The sequence below is a fragment of the Morus notabilis genome, unplaced genomic scaffold, assembly GCF_000414095.1.
Source record: "Morus notabilis unplaced genomic scaffold, ASM41409v2 Scaffold223, whole genome shotgun sequence".
In the NCBI taxonomy this organism is placed as follows: domain Eukaryota; kingdom Viridiplantae; phylum Streptophyta; class Magnoliopsida; order Rosales; family Moraceae; genus Morus; species Morus notabilis.
Window position 1 is genome coordinate 519,870 of NW_010366650.1, and position 23,597 is coordinate 543,466.

At 37.0% G+C, this 23,597-nt stretch overlaps 4 protein-coding genes across 6 annotated transcripts; 2 read left to right on the forward strand and 2 right to left on the reverse strand.

Moving 5' to 3' along the window:
- Window positions 1-1,788: 1,788 nt before the first annotated feature.
- LOC21400136 (RING finger and transmembrane domain-containing protein 2) lies at window positions 1,789-6,837 on the reverse strand. The gene is made up of 8 exons (XM_010110873.2): window positions 5,803-6,837; window positions 4,940-5,016; window positions 4,682-4,850; window positions 4,265-4,353; window positions 3,962-4,126; window positions 3,718-3,795; window positions 2,864-2,967; window positions 1,789-2,400 (listed from the first exon to the last, which is right to left on the reverse strand). Exons 1-8 carry the CDS (start codon window positions 6,482-6,484, stop codon window positions 2,295-2,297), a joined length of 1,470 nt encoding a protein of 489 aa, XP_010109175.1. The 5' UTR covers window positions 6,485-6,837; the 3' UTR covers window positions 1,789-2,294.
- Window positions 6,838-8,236: 1,399 nt separating this feature from the next.
- Window positions 8,237-12,072, reverse strand: LOC21400137 (hydroxyacylglutathione hydrolase cytoplasmic). The gene is made up of 7 exons (XM_010110874.2): window positions 11,975-12,072; window positions 11,745-11,867; window positions 10,736-10,897; window positions 9,937-10,015; window positions 9,378-9,491; window positions 8,708-8,884; window positions 8,237-8,575 (listed from the first exon to the last, which is right to left on the reverse strand). Exons 1-7 carry the CDS (start codon window positions 12,019-12,021, stop codon window positions 8,501-8,503), a joined length of 777 nt encoding a protein of 258 aa, XP_010109176.1. The 5' UTR covers window positions 12,022-12,072; the 3' UTR covers window positions 8,237-8,500.
- Window positions 12,073-12,203: 131 nt separating this feature from the next.
- Window positions 12,204-15,550, forward strand: LOC21400138. Its single transcript, XM_024173944.1, has 4 exons — window positions 12,204-12,874; window positions 12,950-13,148; window positions 14,003-14,275; window positions 15,018-15,550. The coding sequence occupies exons 1-4, from the start codon at window positions 12,555-12,557 to the stop codon at window positions 15,285-15,287; spliced, it is 1,062 nt and encodes a 353-aa protein (XP_024029712.1). The 5' UTR covers window positions 12,204-12,554; the 3' UTR covers window positions 15,288-15,550.
- A 3,842-nt stretch (window positions 15,551-19,392) lies between these two features.
- LOC21400139 (probable inactive receptor kinase At5g58300) lies at window positions 19,393-23,090 on the forward strand. Of its 3 annotated transcripts, none has more exons than XM_024173949.1 (3): window positions 19,393-19,468; window positions 20,671-22,039; window positions 22,309-23,090. In XM_024173949.1, the coding sequence occupies exons 2-3, from the start codon at window positions 20,737-20,739 to the stop codon at window positions 22,926-22,928; spliced, it is 1,923 nt and encodes a 640-aa protein (XP_024029717.1). In that variant the 5' UTR covers window positions 19,393-19,468; window positions 20,671-20,736; the 3' UTR covers window positions 22,929-23,090. The 3 variants fall into 3 exon arrangements, with proteins under 3 accessions (XP_024029717.1, XP_024029716.1, XP_010109178.2); XM_024173948.1 differs by lacking the exon at window positions 19,393-19,468 and adding an exon at window positions 20,434-20,533; XM_010110876.2 differs by lacking the exon at window positions 19,393-19,468 and having other exon boundaries at window positions 20,520-22,039.
- The last annotated feature ends 507 nt before the right edge of the window (window positions 23,091-23,597 follow it).

A 23,597-nucleotide genomic window follows, 5' to 3' on the forward strand; every position in this document is an offset into this window, starting at 1 on the left:
TTGGGAATCAAAACTATTAAAAAAATAGAAGTTCAGGGACTAAATATGTTTAAATTAAAAGTTCAGTAACCAAAATGTAAATTTTTTATTTTTTGACCGGTTAAACTTCATAAACTGTTCGTTAATTTTACTGTTGGGAATCAAAACTATTAAAAAAATAAAAGTTCAGGGACTAAATATGTTTAAATTAAAAGTTCAGTAACCAAAATGTCATAACTCTGAACACAGAGTCATTTTAGTCTTTGAACTTTTAATTTAGGCATATTTAGGCTCTAAATTTTTATTTTTTGACTGGTTAAACCTCATAAACCGTTCGTTAATTTTACTCTTAGGGATCAAAACTATTAAAAAAATAGAAACTCAGAGACTAAATATATCTAAATTAAAAGTGCAGTAACCAAAATGTCACTGTTTGGAGACTATTATTAAACCAATTAAGAATCTTAAACATGCCCATTTGTGGGAAAAGATCAAACAGTAAAACCCAGAACCAAAAAACTGAAAGGAGTAGAAGAAAGTCATTAAAACCAAAATGGTAATGACGTAGATTATGGGAATCAAGTAGTCAACACCGTAGATGAAATTGAATTCCATTACACAGAAGAAGAGGTTTTTGGTTGTCATTTCGTGGTCCCAAAAGTAATGTTTTTCTTGAGTGGTGCTGTAAGGAAAATGAGGACATACATACTACTGTTTTCCACCACCAAGTGTGAAAAATTGATGAGCTGTTTTTGTTTTACTTTTGAGCACTAACAGATGTATGAAGATCTGCAGAGATGACAAAGTTGCTGCTTAATCCTTACATTCATCTACAATGGGGAGCAACAGCCTGACATATTATTGGACCACCAGTGTCCTTGTGATGCACAATTCTGATCCCGGCTTTCATCCGGATAGGTAAACAACTTAAAACATTATTCATTTATGAGAATGAGAATTTCTCCTGTATGTCTTAAAAAAATAAACTACTGAAAAGCTCATGTTTCAGCCGCCAGATTTGTATAAAAAACTATCTATTCTGCATATTTTTTTAATCTAATATATTTTAACTAGATTCAACACTCAAAACTGACCATACTGGAAGAGAGGTCCTACTCCTCCCTTACTCAAAACTGACCATACTGGAAGAGAGGTCCTACTCCTCCCTTACTGGAACTAATTCTTATATAGTACATTCTCGTGCCAATAAACAAAAAAAAAAAAGAAAAAAAAAAGAGAGATTCTTGTTATCAAACCATATTAGTTAGGTCAAAAGAAATTCAATTCTGCTGTGTCACTCTGTAAAGTTTGTGTGGAGAGATTTTCAAAGTGCCCAAGACATGTGAAAATTAAAAAATGCATTAGAAATGCAGATTACTACTCCCCTGCTCCCAACACAACATTACCACGTGCATGTTTCGACAATTCATACAGAATGGTGCAAAGTTAACATCCCGTACATTCCAATATCAAGAGAAAAATGCACAATCCTAGCCGGCCTCAGGGCCCGCCAACCAAGTCTACAATTCCTAGGCATGGTGGAAAAGCAATGACAAGGGGAAAGAGATTCCTACTTCGTTGAGGTAAACAACGAAAACAGGAAAGGGAAAACTCAGAAAAATAATAGCAAGACCTGGGCAACACTGACAGATTTGATTGACCATCTCACAAGGGCTTTTTCCGCAACTTCCTTCTCTATTCAGTGCACTCCTCAAAGAAACCGTTAAAACACTCAAAATACTGCAAAAGGCTAAACGGAATTACCATAGTTAATGGAAATCTAAAAAAAAAGAGTACCCGCCCGAAGATTCTGAACTTATAACCTGCTATTGCATATATTACCAAAAAGAACTCCTTTGACTTGGAAAACAGGAACTTCAGCGGAGAGATGCATGAAGCCATACACATATAAGGTAAATGCAAGTGAGAAAATTGGTGTAATGGAAGCAAGACATTTTATATGCATCTATAAATATATATTTACAAAAAAATTCACAAATGGTAGATGTATTTCCGTGCATAACAAAATTTAGTCTCTGTGGATGAAAATTCAGTATTCAGCTAACAATCTATCTGTATTGAGGATTGACCAAGCTTGAAAACACCTTGGATACACTCGGACATTCGGACGTGACGGTGACAACACGATGTTCCCAGACCAGTTCATGTTAGATTCTGATGGTACCTTCCATCTGATTATTCTGGAGGCAACTTAATGATGAGAGAATGTAACAAGTATATATTAGATTTGCCGATGCCAGGAAATGGCTCCGTTGTAGAAGGCTGCTTGTGTTACGAAACAGGGATCTTTGATTTCAGAACAATTGAAACAACAAATTTGTTGATCCATCTCCAAATGTTCGTAGATCTGGAGGTTTAACCAAAGCCCTGCATAGAGGGCAAGTCCTCTCTCTCTCAAACCTGAAAGACAAGTAATCTTCTATTAGTCAAAGCATTAAACAAATAATTAGTAACTGCATCAATTGAACCGCAAAAATAAAGAAAAATTATAATTTAGGACACGCTAAAACTCTGGTTTAGCTAAAATCATGTACTGCAACTTCCATATTATTCATGTCCAGTTCCTCGAAACAATCAACGTTTGGTAGGCTATATCCATTTCTGATACTCAAACTCTTATGATTTGCACAAGAACCAACGTAACAAAAGCTCATTTCACTAAAAAAAATGATATAACAAAAGATCTTTCCTTTTGTCATTCTGTATCATTGGCCTACGTATTGTCTATGACTCCACATGTTAATGCTCTTGATGCTCAAAAATATGCTCTTACAATCTTTGGCAAAGAAAGAAACTTATCTTTGAAATACCAAACTGTGAATAAATAAAATCTGAAGATGAGAAACAGAATGCATAAACTGACCACTCTGAAACGCAGTCCTCACAGAAGATGTGTTTACAGCGCAATAAGATCGGAGAATGCATCTTCTCCTGGCAAATAGCACAAAGATCTCCGGCTACACTTACCTGGAATCAAATCCGAGTTAGGTTGCATCAGTTAATAGGTACATGAAACAAACATTTTTTCATAATTATTATTTATTTATTTATTTATTTTATGAAATGTGAAGCAAACAATTTTAGCCATAGGAATACCACTACCTATGTGTAACTATACACAAACAAGAGAATGTAGACATGACGTCTGTCAGCACCTGATCTTGATCTTTTTTTTTTATTGTTTTTTTTTCCTTCTTTCTAGGCATGGAGCTCACTACAACCTTCTTGAGTACTTAGCCATATCAGATACCCCATAATCATATTATTAATTAGTTTTTTACTGTTAACCACTGTTGATTCGGTCAAAGTCACAAAGCTTAGAATAACACCCAGAAGTACTAGCTTGGTTCTTCGGTTATGATGTTAAGTGAAATGTCTCGAACTAATTATGAATGGTGAACTAATCTTAGTTGCAAGCTCCTCAATGTACAACATCATAGACAAACGTGCCAGACATCGTGAGGGCAACTCATGAAACAGTCTTGAGAAGAGTAACAAATTTTCTCACGTCCAATTTATGAGCTTATATTAAAAGCCAAGTATCAAAAGACATTTCACTTTGATTTCTTAAACAACCAGGAGAATGCAGCATATTAAGTAAATTTAAGCAAAATGTGGGGTGGGATTTGGGTGGGGGTTGCAGGTTTAATCCCGTGTTGTATAAAAAAAAAAAAACAAGAAGTAAATTTAAGCAAAACTAGACTGCCCCATACTAACCTGTTCTGGTGTGGCACGAGACCCATAATTTACTTCCCTCCGTGATAATGCCTTTGCAGCAGATAAAAAGGATTGGACCTAAAAAGCAACATAAATAAGTTAAAGACAGCATATGATAAATTTCAGCGCCAAAAAATGCATCATTGTCGTCTCATGCATCAATAATAGCAAATAATAATTAAAAAAAAAAAAAAAGAAACCCAAATGCGCATGCGCACACACACACGAATGGATATTGCATTACCTTCTCAACAACAGATGTAAGCTTAAAAGTCAAATACAATCCCGTAGTTAGTGACGAGAAGAGGCTTCCATTATCTTTGTTCAGAAAGAAACGATACCAAACAGGTGTTGGTAACATAGCACGGTACAAGAGCAGTGTGTACTCAATCAGGGTTAACATTTGTCCCTTCAGAATGAGATGACTATCAGCATATAGATAATCACTAGAAATTACTAGAAAAGAAAATTTGATAACTACCAGAACTGAGAGCTACAGTTCACGTAACATTTTTATGGGAATTTCTAATAAACTATGCCATTTTACCTGTCTACGGAAGTTATAGCCTCTCCCATTCTTGTAATATATAAGTACCAAACACTTGACTGCCATTGCTGCCTGCCTCATTAATGTATCTGAATATAATCCAACTGCATTAGTCTTGGAAATAAATATCAAGGACAAGGAAACAGTGAAGGCATAAAACTGGCATATAGATTTGTCGAAAAAAAATTCTCCAACCGCAATAGAAATCCTAATTATTATTATTATTTTTTTAAATGAAAGCACATGATTTAAAAAGTTAAAGAACTTAGACAATGCCAAACTATATATGAGACAATAACATAATTGAATAGGGGTTTAAGATAACTCAGAGAACTAAATTCCCTATTGGAAGTTCCATCCCCATCTTAAAAGTCAGATCTTTTGGTATAACTTGTAATGAAAGAAAAAATTCCATACCATTAACCAAAACAATGAACACTGCATGCCAGAAAGGTGGTACTGATTTTGGAGGAAGCATGGCCAGTGGGTATAAAAGATCATCATTCCGGAACCACCAGTAAATACCAACTACATGAAGCATAAAAGCGATGAAAATGCCAGCAAGTATAAAACTTTTCCTCTCTCCCTGTAGAAATCAACAACTATTCAGTCTCTTTATCTGATATAATGGAACTTAGGTCAGCCAAATAAAAACTTAACACTCTGAAGACACACCTTTAGAGAAGTCTGCCTCCGAACAATATCATTTGATTTGTACATGACAGCAGATATCCATATCGTGACAAAGAAACCTGAATTTCTCTCAAAAAAATAAAAATAAAAATAAAACTAAAACAATTCAAATGAAAATTAAAAAATGAATGAAAAAGGAAAACTAGAACACTCATGTTAAATAACACAACATCAGCATGCTATCAACTTGTGCACATAGGGGAAGTGGGACTCAGAAGTGAGAATATAATAACAGCAACGTTGCATCAAACTACTAGAAATAGAAATGATAAAATTGACACGGAGGGAGAAAAATCTTTTGCATACTAAGAAGCAATCTCCTTGAGACTCGAATATACCCCCATAAGTCTATTTCCATGTCGTTTATATAGTCCTCCCAATCATCAGCATAATAGACTCGAAAATCTTTTGCATACAAAACCAGGAAACAGCAGTTCCCTTGCACTGTAATTTCTATATCCTCCCAACAAACCGTCAAAACCTTCGACCACAGATGTGTCTTTCAATGAACCAAGTTACGTGCATCAATGCTAGGACTGATGGGCACCTAATTTGTCCTAAAGCAGACTTTTTCAGTAACAAGCGCATTAATCTTGGCTGGTAAATAGCTAAAGTCTCAATCTTGAAGCTACAATATAATGGTTTCTTTATACATTAAATCTCAAATTATCATATGGATGCAACTCGAACCCGAAAAGGTCAACTCCGTTTTCTAGCACTAAAATAATTTGCTAAAAGAAGCTGAGTTTTGATCCAATTTGAGCTCATGCAGAACAAATTGTTTGAACCAACCACAAACGAGAAAATCGTTTGCACGAAAATGAAGATTAAAAAAATAACAGTACCTTGCAAATGCTGACGAATGAACACCACCAGCAAGAGAATCGAAAACGGAAGAATCTGCTCAATCCATTTGGCAATCTGATGAATGTCGTAACTCTGGTAAGAAGAATCATCATTCTGTTGCTGCGGATTCCCGGGAACAGCAGCGGAAGGCGAAGAAGGCACCAACGGCGTTCTCTCGCCCTCCGCCGCCGCCGCCACGACGTCGCTTCGGGCCGAACTCGGCTGATCATCCGATGCCGACATCCTCAGCAATCCACCACCACCATCCCCGTTTGCACAACCTTCTCCTCCTCCTCCGTCATTCCCTCGCGACTGCGCGGAGCGTTCCTCCTGTTCTCCGCCGCCGATAATCCGAATCGAAACCTCTGCGGAATCGCCGCCGCTGCCGCTCGTGCCGGCGCAGTTCTCAACCGAAATACGCGGCGAATCGGGAGCGGCAACCGCACCTCCGTTGACCGCGACGACTCCATCACCTTCGCGCTGCGCCGACCTCGCTGGAACTATCCCAGAGTACTCCAACACGAACGACAATGGCGATTGCAAGATATTTAGGGCAGGAATCTGCAACATGCCAAGACCTCTCCGAGAACTATCGCCGACGCCGACTCCGCCAATTCCGCCACCACGCGTATTTGGAGAAAGATTCGCGTAGGGATCAGAGGCGTTACCTGAAGCCTCCATTACACCACCTCGCCGAAGCTCTCTCGCTCCTCTTTTCAAAATTTGTTGTTTTGTGATCGGTTAGAGAGAGAGTGAGAGAGGGAGAGTAACAGAAAGGACCGGAATTTAAGAAGAGAGAAGCGAAACCGACGTTGGAAAAACGACAAGAAACAGAATCAGGCGAGGAAGAGAGATACGAAACGGCAAGTTTCATCGTCGTCCATCGTCGATTGGCAAAGAAACTCAACGGAAGAAACAGTTGTTCAAGTTCGCGTCTTTCACAGAAACGATCACGTCAGTGGCAGTACGACGAAGAAGAAGGAGGCAGAAACGAATCAAGGAGGAAAACGGAAGAGAGAGAAAGAGGAGCGAGAAATGGGAATGGAAGGCGAATAGTCGACCGTTGAACAATATTAAGTCAACACATGACACGCAAGCAAAGCACTAGATCGTCAATGCTTTTTCATTTGTTTTATTTTTGTTTATTATATAAATAGAAAATATCCAAGTGCTCGTTTTATATTGTTCTTCAGGGGGATTAAGGTAGGGTCCCATCACCATAAACTTCATGAGACTTTTGATCGTGGCCGCTGTTGGATTTCAATCAAACGGTTCATATTACATTTAACATAATAAAATTAGCTAGAATTAATACTCCCTGCGATTGCTCGCACGGTAAAATCTCAAGTAGCCAATGGAAACAAGAAGCCGTTTGGAAATTTTGGTCCAACGTCATTCATCCTGCTTTTTCTTCTTCTTCAAGCCTTTTTTTTTATTCAGCAAAAAAAAAAGCCTTTTCTTTTTTGCTAATTAATAATGTCTATACGCAATTGGTTGTCGTCTTTCTCTGACCATTTTTCTTTGTTTTGATTTTTTGTATTTATTGTATTGACTTATTCTCCCACGCCGGCTTTAAAACCATACAAAATCACATTTAGCGCGTAATGGCTTCAACGACCCTTTATTTTAACATGGTTTGCGCGTATGGCTTGATAATTATTGGTTTTTGCCTTTTTGGTAACGAGTATCAAATTACATTAAAATCATTCCACCAAAAAAAAAAAATCAAATTCATTCCACCAAAAACAAAAAAGAGAAAAAAAAAAAAAACATAAACTAAACTAACCGTAATTTCATACCTCACTCTAAAGTCGAAAGTTAAAACTTCAATTCCACAATTAAAAAAAAGAGAAAGAGGAAAATAGACCAAGATTTGAGATGAATTAAAATTAATAGGCTAATAGTTTACATAAGTTAATAAATAGGCCAAATTACTATTTTCGTCCATAATTTGTCTGATTATGAACCATAACTTGACAAGTTATTATCCATAATTGTCCATAACTTGTCTGGCTATGAACCATAACTTGACAAGTTTGTCCATAACTTATCTGATTATGAACCGACAAGTTATGGCCTATTAATTTTTATAACTAAAAATTAGCCTATATACTTTCTTAAGGTTTTCATATTGGCCTATTTTCTACTATTTTCCTTAAAAAAATTCAAAATAAACTAACAAAAACATATTAAAATCAATACCTGAATAAAAATCCCTTTAAAAAAGAATATAATAATTAGGCGTAATTTTATCAAAATGTGATGGAAATTTGTAACTGCACTATTTTTTCAATATCCAATCATAAAATTATCTCTTCTTCTTCTTCATTTATTTATTTATTTATTCCCCCTAAGGTATATTTGCGAAGACTTGAAGTGGTAAGCAAGAAACAATCTGAAATCCAGTGGTTGACTGGTGAAGGGCCAAGAAAGTTGTCCAGAGCAAACAAGAGGGGAGCCAACAATTTCCGAGCATTGAAGGACATAGACATTTGTTTCACGTTAAGTTTCTGCACGCCAAAAAGCGCGTTCCCAGGAACATTCCACTCCTCACACTCTCATACATGACACAAAAGGACACTACTTCCACAAATCCATGAAAGTAAGAAAAAGGTGCATTAGATTTTGCATAAGATTTATAAAACCCGCTTCCTGGTTTTCGAAGACAAAGCAACAGAGCATTTATCCGGGTGGTCATTAGCCCCTCCAATTGTCTTTCAGCCGTCTAATCTCCCGGATGGCTTCGACAGCAGAGTGGCATCCGACTTTCTTCTGTAAAAGAAAATGGTTTTAACTGTAAACAATCTATATTGCAGACTAAGATATGCAATGAATAATCCTGAATCTGCCATAAGGTGTTATATGAGCACCAAACAAATATAGGTATAAGTAGAATATGTGAACCTGAATATCGGGTAGATCAACTCGCATAAATGGATTTGTCTCCAGCTCCTCCTCGATGGTCGATGGAATTGTGGGGAGGCCCGCTTGCCGCTGCTGTTGTGCCCACGATAGCTTTTGCTGTATCCTCGCATTATCTGGTTCGACTGTAAGAGCAAACTGCAAGTTCTTCACTGTATACTGCAGCAACATAAAACAAAATTGGCACTTTCTTTTAGAAGAGAAGGGTTGGCACTATGCGGAAAACACAAATAAATAACTCGTTATATGGAACTAGAGACCTATGTTTCTTGATATCTCGTTATATGGACAAGAGACCTATGTTTCTCGATAATCGTAAGTGTTATGCTAGCTCACATTTGGATGAGGCTCACTAATAAGATTGCTATGATAAATATCTGATAGTTATCTGCTCGTAAAGTTTATTTTCAATAAATAGAGCAGCATCTGTTATTGGATCTTTTCAGATTGAAAGATAAAGAAGTTGAAAGGTAATTAGGCGCCCAAAAAAAAAAAAAGCATAAGTCAGGGAACTGAATAACATCAAGATTAACGAACTTCTCCAGATTTTAGCGCAGATGTGCAAAATGTAAAAGTATCCAAATAAAGATTGCCCGCCAAAATTGAACAAGTAGAAGATAGAGGGGAAAAAAAAGGCTCAATCCTCTTTTACCTCATGGCCACAGTAAACTCGGGTTGGCTTTGGCAATGAAGCTAGAGTCACACATAGAGACTGATGCATCTGCTCAGCTGTTCCTTCAAAAAATTTCCCACAACCAGCAACGAACTGCATATAGTGAAATGGCCTCAATTCGCTGCCTAACTCAATCAATCAGATAATCACAGGCCACTAATCTAAAACGTTTCTTTTGTGGAAAAAAGTACTTGATATTCCAAGCTCTAAACGAATTAATATATATGTAGCAACTGATGCGGCATCAACTTCACCGTAGATGAAAATACTGTTTCTTTTGGCTGGCAGATGACCTATACTGTTTCTTTTGGCTGGTAGATGACCTATCTCCAAAATAATACCAGTATCCCATCTAAAGCTGTTAATTATTTTAATTTCCTATATGCATTCTGATTGAAAAGGAATTGCAAGGTCTCAGTAGGGAATTTTACATGACAAAGAAAGATGTTATGTTTTAATGATGCATGCTAGGCCATCTTATCATTTCCTGCACAGTAGGAGGAAAAGGAATAAAGTACAATACACATTCAAATCTTACCAGAGTGTCTCCAGTGAAAACAGCTGGATCCTCTCCCTCTTTGCTAGTCACATAATAACTTACATGACCTTTAGTGTGGCTGAAGTGAGAAGACCACGAAACAATATGGTTGAGAACAAAAATGAAACATGTGCAAAAGAATAATTCCAAATTATCCATTAAACAAAGTAACAAACCATCAAGCAGTAGAGTTCTATGAGTGGCATACAAGTATCACAAGTTATTTCAAGGAGGTTTTTAGCGTCCAGCAAAATTTCCCTATCGAGCCAGGTTAAGGATTCAAATCTTATATTATCAAACAAATCATTCTATTGTTCCCAAAATAATCCAGAGCATTTAATCTTCGACCAAGATAAAGAAATTGGGAATCTGACTATCAGGAAGCAACATGCTATTGGCTTCAAAACAAATTCAAAAGCAGAAAAAAAGAAAGACTGAAACAAAGATTACGAGTAGTGGGTAGTACCCACAAACCCCCAGCCAAAACCCTCCCCAACCCCCCTCCCTATGCCATTAGACCAAAGGGTTTTAGGCGCAGAAAACAGACCGACCGGTTTCAAAATCTTAAAAGCATTCAAGAGAAGTTAAGAGCAAAAACAACAAATGAACTGCAGTATGGATTCTAAGCTTAAACTTTGCAACTTTTAAGTGAGAGAAATTTGTGCCCAATCGATCTTCCAATCATCTATCCACACGCACAAAATGCTTCCCTGCTCAGGTTAGCATTGAAGCCAGAAAATGATTATATATGTGCTAATTACGTAGAAGATCTTTGCAGAAAATAAGAACAAAATCATACCAAGGTGTGTGAAGCGACAATATATTAACATCAGCTCCAAGTGAAATCTTATCACCATTTTCTACACTGTCTGTGCATCCCTTTACGTTGTCTTTAGAACCGCCATACACCTTAATCCCAGGAACCAATTGCTTCAGTTTCTCATTTCCGCCAGCATGATCCCTATTAAAAATATTCATTAAAAGAACAGTATGCTCATAAGGGTTGTGTGCATTGGTGCACCCTGAATTTATCAGTGTTTGATAACTTGGACCCTGAAATTAAATTTTGATAAATGAGACTCCAAATTTAAAAATCCATTGCATTTGTGATCTAATAGCAAATGGACCTTAATTAATAGATGTGTCCCCCACAATTTTTGCACAAAATGCATTGTAAACTTTCCATTGGTTGGCAAGTTCGACCCTGAACTTTTGCTTTTGCATTTGGGACCTTATGTTCCGTTTGTTAATTGATGTATGCCATCAATTGGACTACATTGCCAAGGATAGTCTAGGTCCTAAATGTCAAAAGTAAAAAGTTTAGAGTCCAACTTGCAAATGATTCGACCTTGTTCTTTTCAAAATTCAAATTACAACTCAAATTCCTTTGCTACAGTGTTTTTTACACTCACAAAAAGTCAAATTCAACTTCTTTGTTACAGTATTTTCTCACATTAAAAAAGTTTGAGTTGGGAAAATAACACACCCACCCTAATATATGAATAGAATTGAATGTTCTTCCATGTCAACAACACTTTACCTTAGATGGTTAAGTTCACATTTTTATATCATGACCAAAATCAGATATGCACATCAACAATCTACAACTATAGCCCTTAATGAGGAATCCAATCAGAGGGCTTCGAGATTACTTAAAAAAGAAGCTCACGTACGTTTTCGATCAAACACTACCAAACATACAATAACATTACAAAAATATGCAGAAACTACAGCCAATTCAAACAAAATAGATAAATAGAAATAAATAACAACAATAATAATAAATAAAAGAAGAATAATATCCATACCAGTGGTGGTGAGTGGTGAGGACAAGCTTGAGAAGAACTCCATGTTGCTGAGCAACGCCGACAACCTTCTCGGGTTCTACAGGATCCACCACCGCCGCTTCCTTGGTGCTCTCATCAATAATCCTGCAAGCAATTCACCCAAACCTTTAAATAAAATAAAATAAAAAACCAGAGAAATCTATGGAGAAGAAATGAAATTGAGAGAGGACGGAAGATTATTATTTACTCACAAGTAAGAGTAGTTGTCTTCTAAACAAGGAACGTAATGGATTTTCATATTTTCCCCCGTTCCAGTAATCAGATTATTCCCTCCTTGTGATCGGCCGCCAAGGTTATATTGGAAGAAGAGGCTCTACGCCTGGTGGGAGATGACAAATGCCACGTCAGCCTCTAGCTTACACGCGTCAGAATTCTCCTTTGGCTTTTTTTGCACCTTTGCCCTTAAACTTTTCGTGCTTTGACAAATTGGCTCTTAAGGTTTTGATTTTCTCATGCTACTACCTTCTCCATCATCTCCTCTAAGCTTGATTTTCTAGCATTTTGATCTTCAATTCTCAACATACATATGAAGAAGAAAAGAATGATCATGTCAGAAATGTAATATTATTGGTAAGAGAGAGAGAAAGAGTTATCGCATTAAGTCAATTTTCAATAATAAGCTCAAAGAAGCACAAAGTCTTTCGCTACTAGAGAGTAGTATAAACCCAAAACCTTCCAAAAATTCTCCATTGATCTGAGTTTGTGCATTTGGTGAATCTAACAAATCTCCAATTTCCATTTCTTTTTCAAAAAAAAAAAAACCTTAAAATTATGTCCAAACCTTCGTCAAGAATCGTCCAAGGTCTTCTCAGGCTCCACAACCACGCCCAAATCCCTAAACCCTCTCCACCCTTCCGGGCCCACCACTCCGCCGCAGCTCCCAACCGGTTCCGACCATCCGGTTCGTCCAATGCCTTCCTTCCCCGAGCTAGTCCGACTCACCGGACCAATCCTCACGCGTTCTCGTCCGGCGCCGGACTCGGCCTCCGGTTCTTCTCCTTTAGGGCTTCGGAATTGGGCAAAGGCAATGCCAATTTCGCCAAGAAGATCTTTGAGAAGCCGGCCTCCGCCGTCGCCGCCACCTTCTCGAGGTACCGGGAGGCCTTGGGGCTGCAGATAAAGATCTTCGAGAAGCCGGCCTCAGCCGTCGCCGCCACCTTCTCGAGGTACCGGGAGGCCTTGGGGCTGCAGATTGAGGCGTTCTGTAGGAGGAATTATCTCTTCCTCTTGGGCGCCGGAGCTGTAATGGCGTGCGCTTTGTTGTGGAGGATCATGTTCGGAATCGCCAGCAGCTTTGTCGGATTCTCCGAAGGAATGGCCAAGTATGGGTTTCTCGCTTTGTCCTCTGCTATCGTCGCTTTTGCTGTGAGTTCCGCCTTTTCATTTGGTTTGAATTTTCTGTTTGTGATTCTCTAAGTGCTGATTACTACTGTGGAGAATTCAGATTTTTGCGCTTTAATAAGAGTTATTTGCATGTAAAATTAGTTCTTGATAGTGAGACGGCTGAGGATTATAAGCATAAAGATCATCCTTTGCGCCTATATTTTAGGTCTTGATAGTTGATAGTGATTCTCCTTTGTAGTTTATTAATCAGAATGTTTAACTGCTGCTCCATTATTTGGATTTATGAGATTTGTAATTTTCGAGTTTATCACTGATATTAAGTCGACAAGAATGGTGAATATATTAGCAATTAAGACGAAGGTTTCTGTATAGTTTGTTAATTGCTGATTACTTGTATGGAAAATTTCACAGTTTTACGCTCAAGTGTTCTTTGCATGTGAAAATTTAGTTCTTGATAGTGACACGCCTGAAGGTTAAGTGTAAAGATCGTCCTTTGCACCTAAATTTTAGGTCTTGGTAGTGATTCTCCTTTGATTTTTATTAATCAGGATATTTTACTACCCCGTTCTTTGGATTTATGAGATTTGTGATTTTTGGGTTTATCACTGCTACAGTAGGTCTGCAGGCATGGTGAATTGTTAGCAGTTAAGACAAAAGTTTCTTTTCAGTTCTTTCATGGTTAGTTTGAATTTAATCCAACATATCCAAAATTAGTGTATTGTAAATTTGCAACATGTGAATCTGTGATCCACAACTCAAATAGGCTGTGTTGTTTGTGTGATATTAATTTGCAGTGCATGTGGATGGACTGATACAGAAACATGCTTTATGGATTGCTTGCCATTTGAGGGATGTTTCTCTTTTGTTATTATTAGGGCCTTTATGTCCGCTCGAGGTTCACAATTAACCCTGATAGAGTTTATAGAACTGCCATGAGGAAGCTCAACACATCTGCTGGGATTCTTGAGGTTATGGGAGCCCCTCTTTCGGGATCGGATCTAAGGGCCTATGTAACGTCAGGCGGTGGACTTACTGTGAAGAATTTTAAACCAAGAATTAGGAGCAAGCGATGTTTTCTCATCTTCCCAATTCGAGGTTCTGAAAGAAAGGGTCTGGTTAGTGTTGAAGTAAAGAAGAAAAAAGGCCAGGTTTCCCTCTGTTCTAAGCTATTTCTTTCTCTGTTTTTTCATATATAGACTCTGCCTTATAACTTGTTTAAGTTCTTGACTATGCATGTGTTCTTGTATCTGTTGTGTTGTTGGCTTGTGCAAGGCCAAATAGGAACAGAAGTCACACTGAATTTATCCATTAGGCTTGTACTGTGGAGAAATGAAGATTGCAAAAAAAGTTTCTTTGTGAAATGTGTGGTTTAGCAGTTGCAGTCGGCCTCCATAGTCTGTCCTGTAATATCTTCCACATCGAGGAGTCCCTCATGAGTGGACAGAATTGTTTTCATATGCTTTATGGCTTGTCAATCGCTGTTACACTAATTCATTGGAAAGATTAAAAAAAAAAACGTTATTACTCTAGTTACTAGTAGAGCAATGAATTTAAGCCAGCACGTTCAAGAAAGCAAAAATACTGGAGTATAAACCGTGAAAACTCAGACATGATTGTGATCATTTATCCCCCTTCTCTGATTAACATACTATAAGATACTGTGCATGAAAAAGGATTAGTGGCTCCTTTATTTCTGAAAGTCTAACCATGGATATGACAAGGCCGAAGTAAACATAAATCAGGGCATAGATATCAGGAAGTATTTTACATTTTACCCATGTGTAAAGCAAAATCTACAGGGAAAGAACCGATGCTGTGATGGAAACTAAGGAAAAGTTGCAAACGGCCTTTTTTTGTGTGTCTAAGGCTGGTGTGATATTGTATGTGCAGTATGACATGAAGCTACTGGCAGTTGATATTCCAATGGCATCAGGTCCTGACCAACGATTGTTCTTGGTCGGGGACGAAGAAGAGTACAAAGTTGGTGGTGGCCTTATATCTGAGCTAAGAGACCCTGTGGTGAGTGCGATGTCAGCAGCCAAGGAATTTGATGATCTTGATCAGATCGAAGAAGAGGAGGATACTGAGAGAGAACTGCAAGAGGCAGAAAGAAAGCACCGTGAAGAAATTGAGAAACTTGAGAAAGATGGCCGTCAGTGATTTCTTCTCTACGTTATATTCCTGCCATTCCAACTTTTTCCCCCTGTTGTGTTTTCTTTTTCTTTTTTTCTTCTTTCGCCAAGAATGCAAAAGAATGCTCGAGGCTTTTTCCATTTCAGATTAAATCAAATCGGTTTAGATCTCCTTGAGCATGTTGAGTTGTGCAAGGCTCATTTTCCCTTGTAATGCAAGCACACCACAGTGGGAAATTCCATATTGCGAAAAGCTTCGATAGATGAAATAAAGCTCACCGTTGAAAATGACATAATTTAGTATGTGTGATTTGTTTTGCTATGCTTTTTGGACTATATGGTTCCTTTTGGAAGTTTGGAAAATCTTCACATTGTCTCTTTCTCTTCGCTCTTCTTACGTTTATGATTTTGATGCACTTGGAAGTTGTGACTAGACACCGTCACACACTCATATATTGGATTTGAATGTGCATATTTAAGTTTTCTTAGTCAAGAACAGAAACAATTTTTCTAGAGATTTTTCTTTTACCTTTTTTTTTTAAAAAAAATTTCTTTCCAATATTTAAGGGTATTTTCTGCATTTTGATGTTAAAATCGAGTTTTGACTGAAAGTATGTATGGACTCGTATAATAAATCTAATATGAAGATATGTATTTGACGAGAAAAATAATCCATAAAAAATTACAAGTGGCATGATTGAATCGTAATAAAACATCCTAATGACAAATTTGGAGATAATTTTCCTTGCTTTTTTTTTTTTTTTTTTTTTTTTATAACTAATGACAACCAAAGCTTTGTTTTATCCAAAGGGACCAAAAACTGTCATCCATTATTTAAAAAAAAAAAGCATTTTCAAAAAATAAAATAAAAAAATTGAGCGAAAATACTGCCTGACCACATTTCTTATTCTTACACTGAACAAACACCCCAAATATAAATAACTAAAAAGGCCCAAGTATTCCCTGTGATCTTATAAAGGTAACAACTATGAATATGATTGGCGAGAGAACATGAGAGCTTATTTAAGAAAGCTCTTTCTTCCAACTTGGAAGTAATAGAGGAGAAATACATAAGACATGAAGCTCGCAGAAACAACCCATTGCCAGTAGATTTGGAAGCCTCGAGACGATATGGAGAAGAAGAAGAAGATAAATGGAGGATCAGTGGTACCGATTTCTCGGAGCTCCATGGCCGAATTGAAGAAGAAGATGAGACAAACAAAAGGGGTAAATTTTCCTTTCTCAAATCTCAAGTCTCCTGACTTATTGTTGCAGAAAACAAAATCCAGTTTTCCACCGCTTCTTTTGGTTCCGAACACCCAAAAAAAAAAAAGAATTCCTACCTTAAATGTAGGCTTCCAAACAAAGCCTAAAAGAAGAAGTGACTGCTTATATACGTAGATAATATCATATGAATCTGTGATCCACAACTCCAATAGGCTATTTGTGTGATATTAATTTGCAATGCATGAAGATTGTGGGAAAAAAAAAAGTTTCTTTTGTGAAATGTGTGCTTTAGCAGTTGCATATGTCCTGTAATATCTTCCACATGCGAGGACAACTTAAAGAGTCCCTCATGAGTGGAGAGAATTTTAAATTCACAATATATATATATATATATATATATATATATATATGGCGTTACACTAGTTATTAGTAGTAGAGCAATGAATTTAAGCATGCACGTGTTTGGGAAGGCAAAAATACTCGAGTATAAACCATGAAAATTGACATGATTTTGCTCATTTATCTCCTGCTCTTGTATGAAAAGTGAAACCTTAGTACTATTTTATGCAAATCCCTCTAAAAGATTAACATACCATAAAATACCGGTAAATGTAAAAGGAGTAGTGGACTCTCTATTTCTGAAAGTCTAAACTGGGATAAGACAAGGCCAAAGTAAAAATGAATCGGTTATAGATATCAGGAATTTTTTTTTTCCTTTTTCTTTTTTACTTCTTTACTCATGTGTAAAGAAATATTTGCAGGGAAAGAACAGTGCTTACTGAATACTTGGGAAAAGTCGCAGTTGATAAGAGTAATAATTAATGACTGGAAAATATATACCGGTAAAGTCTTCAATCCGGTACGTGGTATTAGATTAGAATCACAAATGTATATTTCTTTTAAAAATATGTATATTTTAAAAAAATATGTATATTTTATTTTAAAATATGTATATAAATATTTAGATAAATTATAAGTATTTTTTTCATATTATACATATTTTAAGAGAAAATATATATTTAAAAAAAATATGCATATTTTTAAATTATATCTAATTTGGTGCCGGATTAGCGACCATTCCTGTATATATATATATATATATCTCGAAGTGCAGAAAACACCGCGAAGAAATTGAGATGCTTGAGAAAGATGGGCTCTCGCCACTGATTTCTTTACATTATATTCCTGCCTCTTCCACACAAAAAAAAAGAAAATTGTCCCCTGTTGTGTTTTCTTTTTCTTTCATTCATTATTTATTTCTTTCCTTTTTTTTTCTGTGGCCATTTCAGATAAAATGAAATTGGTAAGATCTCGTTGCGCACGTTGAATTCTGCAAGGCTCATTTTCCCTTGTACTGCACGTACACCGCCGAGGGACATTCCAATTTCCATAGTTGAGAAAAGTTGTCTTTGATGAAATCCTCACCGTTGAAAAGTAACATGCTTTGACATAACTTTTGTCTCTGTGATTTGTATTTGCTCTCCTTGTTAAACTATATTGGAAAATCTTCACATTGTATTCTCTCTCTCTCTCTCTCTCTCTAAACTATATTAAAAAATCTTCGCATCGTCTCTCTCTCTCTCTCTCGTTATATTTATGATACACTTGGAAGTTGTCACTGCAAGTCTTACACTTTGGATTTGAATTTTGAGTTGTCATCTTCTGAGTAAAGAGCTGAAACAACATAGTGAAGCGATAAATGCTCATGTTATGGGGTCATTTACAAGGTTCAGTTAGTACTACATAGTACATCCATCAAAGATAGTAATAATAAAATAAAAAACTCGTCTCGTTGTGACACACTCATGACAGCCTATAATCACCATTATATCACCGGAGGAAGTACCTTTGCTAGATTCAGTAACCAAGCCAACAACTCCATTGCTTTATTTGCCAATAAGTTAAAGAGCCACAATATTCCTTGGCTGTTATATGTATAGTCCCAAATCGTGTGATCCTTGTCGTTGGTCCATTGTCTTAGTGAAGTGCTTGGAAAACGACACCACAACACGAAAGACAACAAAAGATTTTATGCTATCGCCTCTGTGCCTAATTTTAATGCATGTTAGCTTTGTAGCTTCCTTCATCGTTAAGATTTTATGATGTATTAATAAGCCTAAAAGGACTAGCTAAAACAAAAAGCTTTAAAGCAATAAGGACCCCACCATGTGAAGTTAAGACCTTTATTATTATTGTTTTGATTAATGTCTCTTTCAAGTCAAAACAAGGAATAAAGAGTTTTTTTTTTTTTTTTTTCCTCTGCTGTTGTCCCTTCTTTAATGCGTTGCCTTTTATTGGAACATTTAATTAGAATGATAAATTAAGTTTTTATTCATTTTATCGATTTGAGTTTAAAATTTAAATTTTATTATAGTAAAAAATTTTAAAAAACAGTCACATTTAATTTTTTTACTATAATAAAAAGTTCTCACATAAAGATACATCTATATTCAAATTAAAAACTCGAATCAACGAACTAAATGGGCCATAATTAAACAAAATCAAGGGATGTTTTTTTTCCCTGAATGTTTTGGGCGTGGTAGTTGATTGACAAAGACAATCCAATAATTTAATACCTTTCTTTTCTTTCTTGTCTTTTTTTTTTTTTTTAACTTTATTTGCTCTCATTGGAGCAATGTCTGTTTTGTTTTCTTTTACTTCCCTTGTGCCTCTTTAATGATTTTAGTATTTTACTTTGCTTCCCATAATTGTCCATCTTTGAAACAGATAGCATTAATGCATTACCACTTATTAGTTGCGAAAAAAAAAATGCTCTGATAATGGCACATCCCACGTTGGCCGACATTGCTGTTGATAGGAGAAGATTTTTGTTTTTTTTTCCTTTTTTCTATTAAGGTTTGCTGTCTGATTATTGAAACATGAGGAGAAAATTCCAATTATCAATAAAACAGTGCGTACTCCAAAGTGACTTGGTGACATATCATTCATTCTGAAGGTGCAGTAATATAAATTCTTCTCCAGGTATCAAGGTTTTCTTCTTTTCCATTATTCTTTGGTTTCAGCAAAAACTTGATGTTATCTTGAACAACTCTGAATTGGGTCTCCAAAATCCATCTTTCAGATGAAAGTTGTTCTTAGTTCTCATTGTTTTGCTACATATCATAACTCTTGAAGGTGAACCAATTGCTGCTTAAATTGTTCTTAGGCAAAGAATGACCAGGACTGAGCCTATATATATACATACACACACATAAATACACACACATATATATATATATATATATTTAAATGTTAATAATATGGCATTCCCTCTTTTGGGTGAGATTTTTTTTTTTTTTTGGGAATTCTTTAATAATGAAATAGATGCTTTTGTTTCAGCTGCTCCTTTTCTGCCTGTCTTTGGAATTTTCTGGTTGATTCCCTTTAATTACTTTACTTTCCATCTTTGCCCTCGTTTTAGCTGACTAATTCCTTATACCTCTCTATTATAATATTTTCAAATCTCCATGATCTCAAGCCATTTCCACTATGTCAAATGCTGCACAACCTTTAGGGGGAACTTGTGCCATCAAATTCTCTCCTCTTTTACAAAAGAACAAAGGAAAATCTTGACTTTACCTTTTCCTTTGTGACGAGCGCCTTCTTGGATTCTTTATAACCACTTTGCTTTTCTGTATTCCTTGCTTTTTTTTTCACCTCTTTACAAACTTTCAAGTGCTAATTTTAAGTTGTGAGAGAAAAAAAAACAGTGCACTTTAGTTTGGTGATTAAGCTTCTTCTTTTTTTATGGAGTCGCTTTTCTTTTCCTTTGTGCTTCTTTTTGGTTAAAATAAAGAGTCCACTTTGCTTTCCCAATGTACAAAAGTTGGAAGGAAAGCTTTTCCTTCCACTCTTTTTCGTTTTTAGTGTGAAGCATTATTGAAAGCCAGATCCCATTTATAGATAAACAACAACATCAATACTAACCCTCACAATAATACAGAACTTCAACATGACACTTTCACTATTGAAAAGATGGAGATTCTTTGACAAAATCGTCTGGAAAAATGGGCTCTTTTTTGCAGTAGAGTTCTTGTTATCTAAGTGGTGAGAATGAGCATATTAGTTTGTCATGAATAACAAAAATCCTTAGTATAAAAATGCTCAGGAATTTCACTTCCATACTTTTGAGGGCTGACTTTGATAATTCGTTCTTCTTCTTTCCTTTCCTTTTTCCATTATAGGTGGCTAGTTGATTCAACTAAGCTTGTTTTTTCTTTTCATGGTTTTTCTTATTGGACCGGGAGAGAATGAAGAAAAATCCCATGAAGCTGCACTCATCCATTGCTGCACTTTCTTCCCTTTTCTTCACAATATCCGTCTTCTCGCCTGTTTTAGCCGACCTCAAATCTGATAGACAAGCTCTCCTTAACTTTTCAGCCTCCATCATTCATACCAAAAGACTCAACTGGAATGCTTCTACACCAGTTTGTTCCTCTTGGATTGGAGTCACTTGTAATGCAAAAGGAACTCGAGTCGTTTCCATACGACTTCCCGGTATTGGACTTGCTGGATCCATCCCAGCCAATAGTATAGGAAAGCTTCATGCTTTAAGGGATTTGAGCCTTCGTTCCAACCTCCTCAATGGAAATCTTCCTTCTGACATTCCCTCTATTCCTTCTCTCCAATTTCTGTACCTTCAACGAAACAACTTCTCCGGTGAACTTCCTTCCACTTTCTCACACAAACTGGTAGTGTTTGATTTGTCCTCAAACTCCATTTCAGGAAACATTCCAACCACAATTCAGAATCTGACTCGACTAGCCAAACTAAAGCTCCAAAACAATTCTATCTCTGGAGCCATCCCGAATCTCAATCTCCCTAGGCTGAAGCTTTTGAATTTGAGCTATAACAATCTCAATGGCTCAATTCCAAATTCCCTCCAAAAATATCCATATTCTTCATTTGTTGGAAATTCTCTTTTGTGTGGGCCGCCTTTAAATCCTTGTTACACAACCCCTTCCCCTTCTCCAACTGCTTTTCCTGCTTCCTCGCCAACAATTGTCCAAAACCAAAATGCTAAACGAAAGAGAAAACTGGGAGTTGATTCCATCATTGCGCTGGCAATAGGGATCTCTGCAGTTTTGTTTCTTTTTGCTCTAGTGATGTTCATATGTTGTTTAAAGAAGCGACGCGCAAAAGGCAGTGGCGTGCTGAAAGTGAAGGCCCCAAGTAGTGAGAAAGCTGAGAAGCCTAAGGACTTTGGAAGTGGAGTACATGACGCAGAGAAGAACAAGCTGTTCTTCTTTCCCGGCTGCTCTTACAGTTTTGATCTTGAGGATCTACTGAGGGCATCGGCGGAAATTCTCGGTAAGGGAAATAATGGAACAACCTATAAGGCTGTTTTGGATGAAGGATCTACAACAGTGGTGGTGAAAAGGCTAAAGGAAATACTGGTCGGTAAGAAGGAATTCGAACAGCAGATGGAGATTGTGGGAAGGGTTGGACAGCACCAAAATGTTGCCCCACTTCGCGCCTATTACTATTCAAAGGATGAGAAGCTTTTAGTTTACAATTACATGCCAGTCGGTAGCTTGTTTACTCGCTTACATGGTATGATTTTTACCTCAATCCTCTCAGAAAAAATCTCTCTTTTTTAGCAACCAAAGTTATAGACAAACTTTTATCTATAATCAAGGATAGTGAATTTCTTTTTTAGTTCCATACAAGTCATATTCTAAGCAGTTACACAATTATTATTGATTTGGACTCGTAGTGAATGTACATGCATTATCAAGCACTTTCTGGTAGAATATAGTGAAGCACATCAGCATGCATAGACATGACCTTGTGCAACTGTTGTCTTTCTGTGCATATTGCAGGGTTCAGAGGCGCAGAAAGTACTCCTCTAAACTGGGATTTGAGAGTTAAGATCTCGCTTGGAGCAGCCAAAGGAATTGCCCACATTCACTCTGAAGGTGGTCCCAAATGCATCCATGGCAACATCAAGTCATCAAATGTCCTCCTAAGCCAAGACCTTGAGGCCTGCATTACAGACTTTGGCCTGGCTCAAATAGTGAACTTCCCTCCAATCATTTCTCGAATCCTTGGATACCGTGCTCCTGAGGCAATCGACACACGCAAGCTCACTCAAAAGTCGGATGTTTACAGCTTCGGCGTCCTCCTGCTCGAAATGCTGACAGGGAAAATCCCAATCCGGTATCCCGGGCACAACGAGGTGGTTGATCTCCCGAGATGGGTACGGTCTGTTGTGCGTGAGGAATGGACATCTGAGGTGTTTGATGTGGAGATTTTGAGACAAACTTACGTTGAGGAAGAGATGGTTCAGATGTTGCAGATAGCCCTGGCTTGTGTGTCCAAGGTGCCAGACTCACGTCCCAACATGGAAGAAGTTGTCAAGATGATCGAGGATGTGAGACCGCCGCAGACCAAAACGAGGCCTTCCTCTGAATCTGATTACTCTAATGTTCAAACCCCATGAACGCTTTGGAATTTGCTCTATCTTTTTTTTTTTTTTTAATTTTTTCTCCCCTCTCAATGGTATCAATGTAGTAGCTGCTAATTCTGGATAAGATCTGTTATCCCTACCTTTGTCAATAATTTGCTCATATGCATTCTTGGCGAGCCATTTTCAGGCAACTTAGAAGACGTTCTAATGCAAACACGCTTAGGAAATAATGTCTAATTCTGTGATGAGGATATTTTTTGTTTCTTTGACTAGCAGTTTAGTTTAACCATTTTATAGATTTGGTAAAGGGCGGTTAGGACCAACAAAGCTGCACATACCAAGTACTCTAATGATTTTTATCAACCACTAATAAGAAGATATAAACCTAAGAAATGGAGTCACAAAGCAGTATTTAAGTCGCCAAAAAAGGAGAAGGTAGTATAGGAATTGGGAAAAAAACTAGGTTGAGATGAGGCGATACAACTTATGGAATCCATTGGCACTTAGCATAGGAATAGGGAAAAAAACTAGGTTGAGATGAGACATTATCAGACAAAGGTGAAGAATATCAAAGCGGATAATTCCTTAAGAAATGATAATATAGCATATCAAGAAAAACAAGACAAAATCTTCCATAGCTTGAAATGTTACAGCCCATCAAACCAAGCCAAACCCAAGTTATGTCTTCCAAAATATCAACAT

What these genes read in the sequence shown, in the direction of transcription:
- LOC21400136 (XM_010110873.2), bottom strand. Translation starts at nt 6,484, where the DNA reads ATGGAGGCTTCAGGTAACGCCTCTGATCCCTACGCGAATCTTTCTCCA. An exon ending in GCTATAACTTCCGTAGACAG is followed by an intron (nt 4,127 to 4,264) that starts GTAAAATGGCAT and finishes CTCATTCTGAAG; the next exon opens with GGACAAATGTTAACCCTGAT. An exon ending in TTACATCTGTTGTTGAGAAG is followed by an intron (nt 3,796 to 3,961) that starts GTAATGCAATAT and finishes GTTGCTTTTTAG; the next exon opens with GTCCAATCCTTTTTATCTGC.
- LOC21400137 (XM_010110874.2), bottom strand. Translation starts at nt 12,021, where the DNA reads ATGAAAATCCATTACGTTCCTTGTTTAGAAGACAACTACTCTTACTT. An exon ending in GAAGACAACTACTCTTACTT is followed by an intron (nt 11,868 to 11,974) that starts GTGAGTAAATAA and finishes AATTGCTTGCAG; the next exon opens with GATTATTGATGAGAGCACCA. An exon ending in TTTTCACTGGAGACACTCTG is followed by an intron (nt 9,492 to 9,936) that starts GTAAGATTTGAA and finishes CACTATATGCAG; the next exon opens with TTCGTTGCTGGTTGTGGGAA.
- LOC21400138 (XM_024173944.1), top strand. Translation starts at nt 12,555, where the DNA reads ATGTCCAAACCTTCGTCAAGAATCGTCCAAGGTCTTCTCAGGCTCCAC. An exon ending in GTCGCCGCCACCTTCTCGAG is followed by an intron (nt 12,875 to 12,949) that starts GTACCGGGAGGC and finishes CACCTTCTCGAG; the next exon opens with GTACCGGGAGGCCTTGGGGC. An exon ending in TAAAGAAGAAAAAAGGCCAG is followed by an intron (nt 14,276 to 15,017) that starts GTTTCCCTCTGT and finishes TTGTATGTGCAG; the next exon opens with TATGACATGAAGCTACTGGC.
- LOC21400139 (XM_024173949.1), top strand. Translation starts at nt 20,737, where the DNA reads ATGAAGAAAAATCCCATGAAGCTGCACTCATCCATTGCTGCACTTTCT. An exon ending in CTTGTTTACTCGCTTACATG is followed by an intron (nt 22,040 to 22,308) that starts GTATGATTTTTA and finishes TGCATATTGCAG; the next exon opens with GGTTCAGAGGCGCAGAAAGT.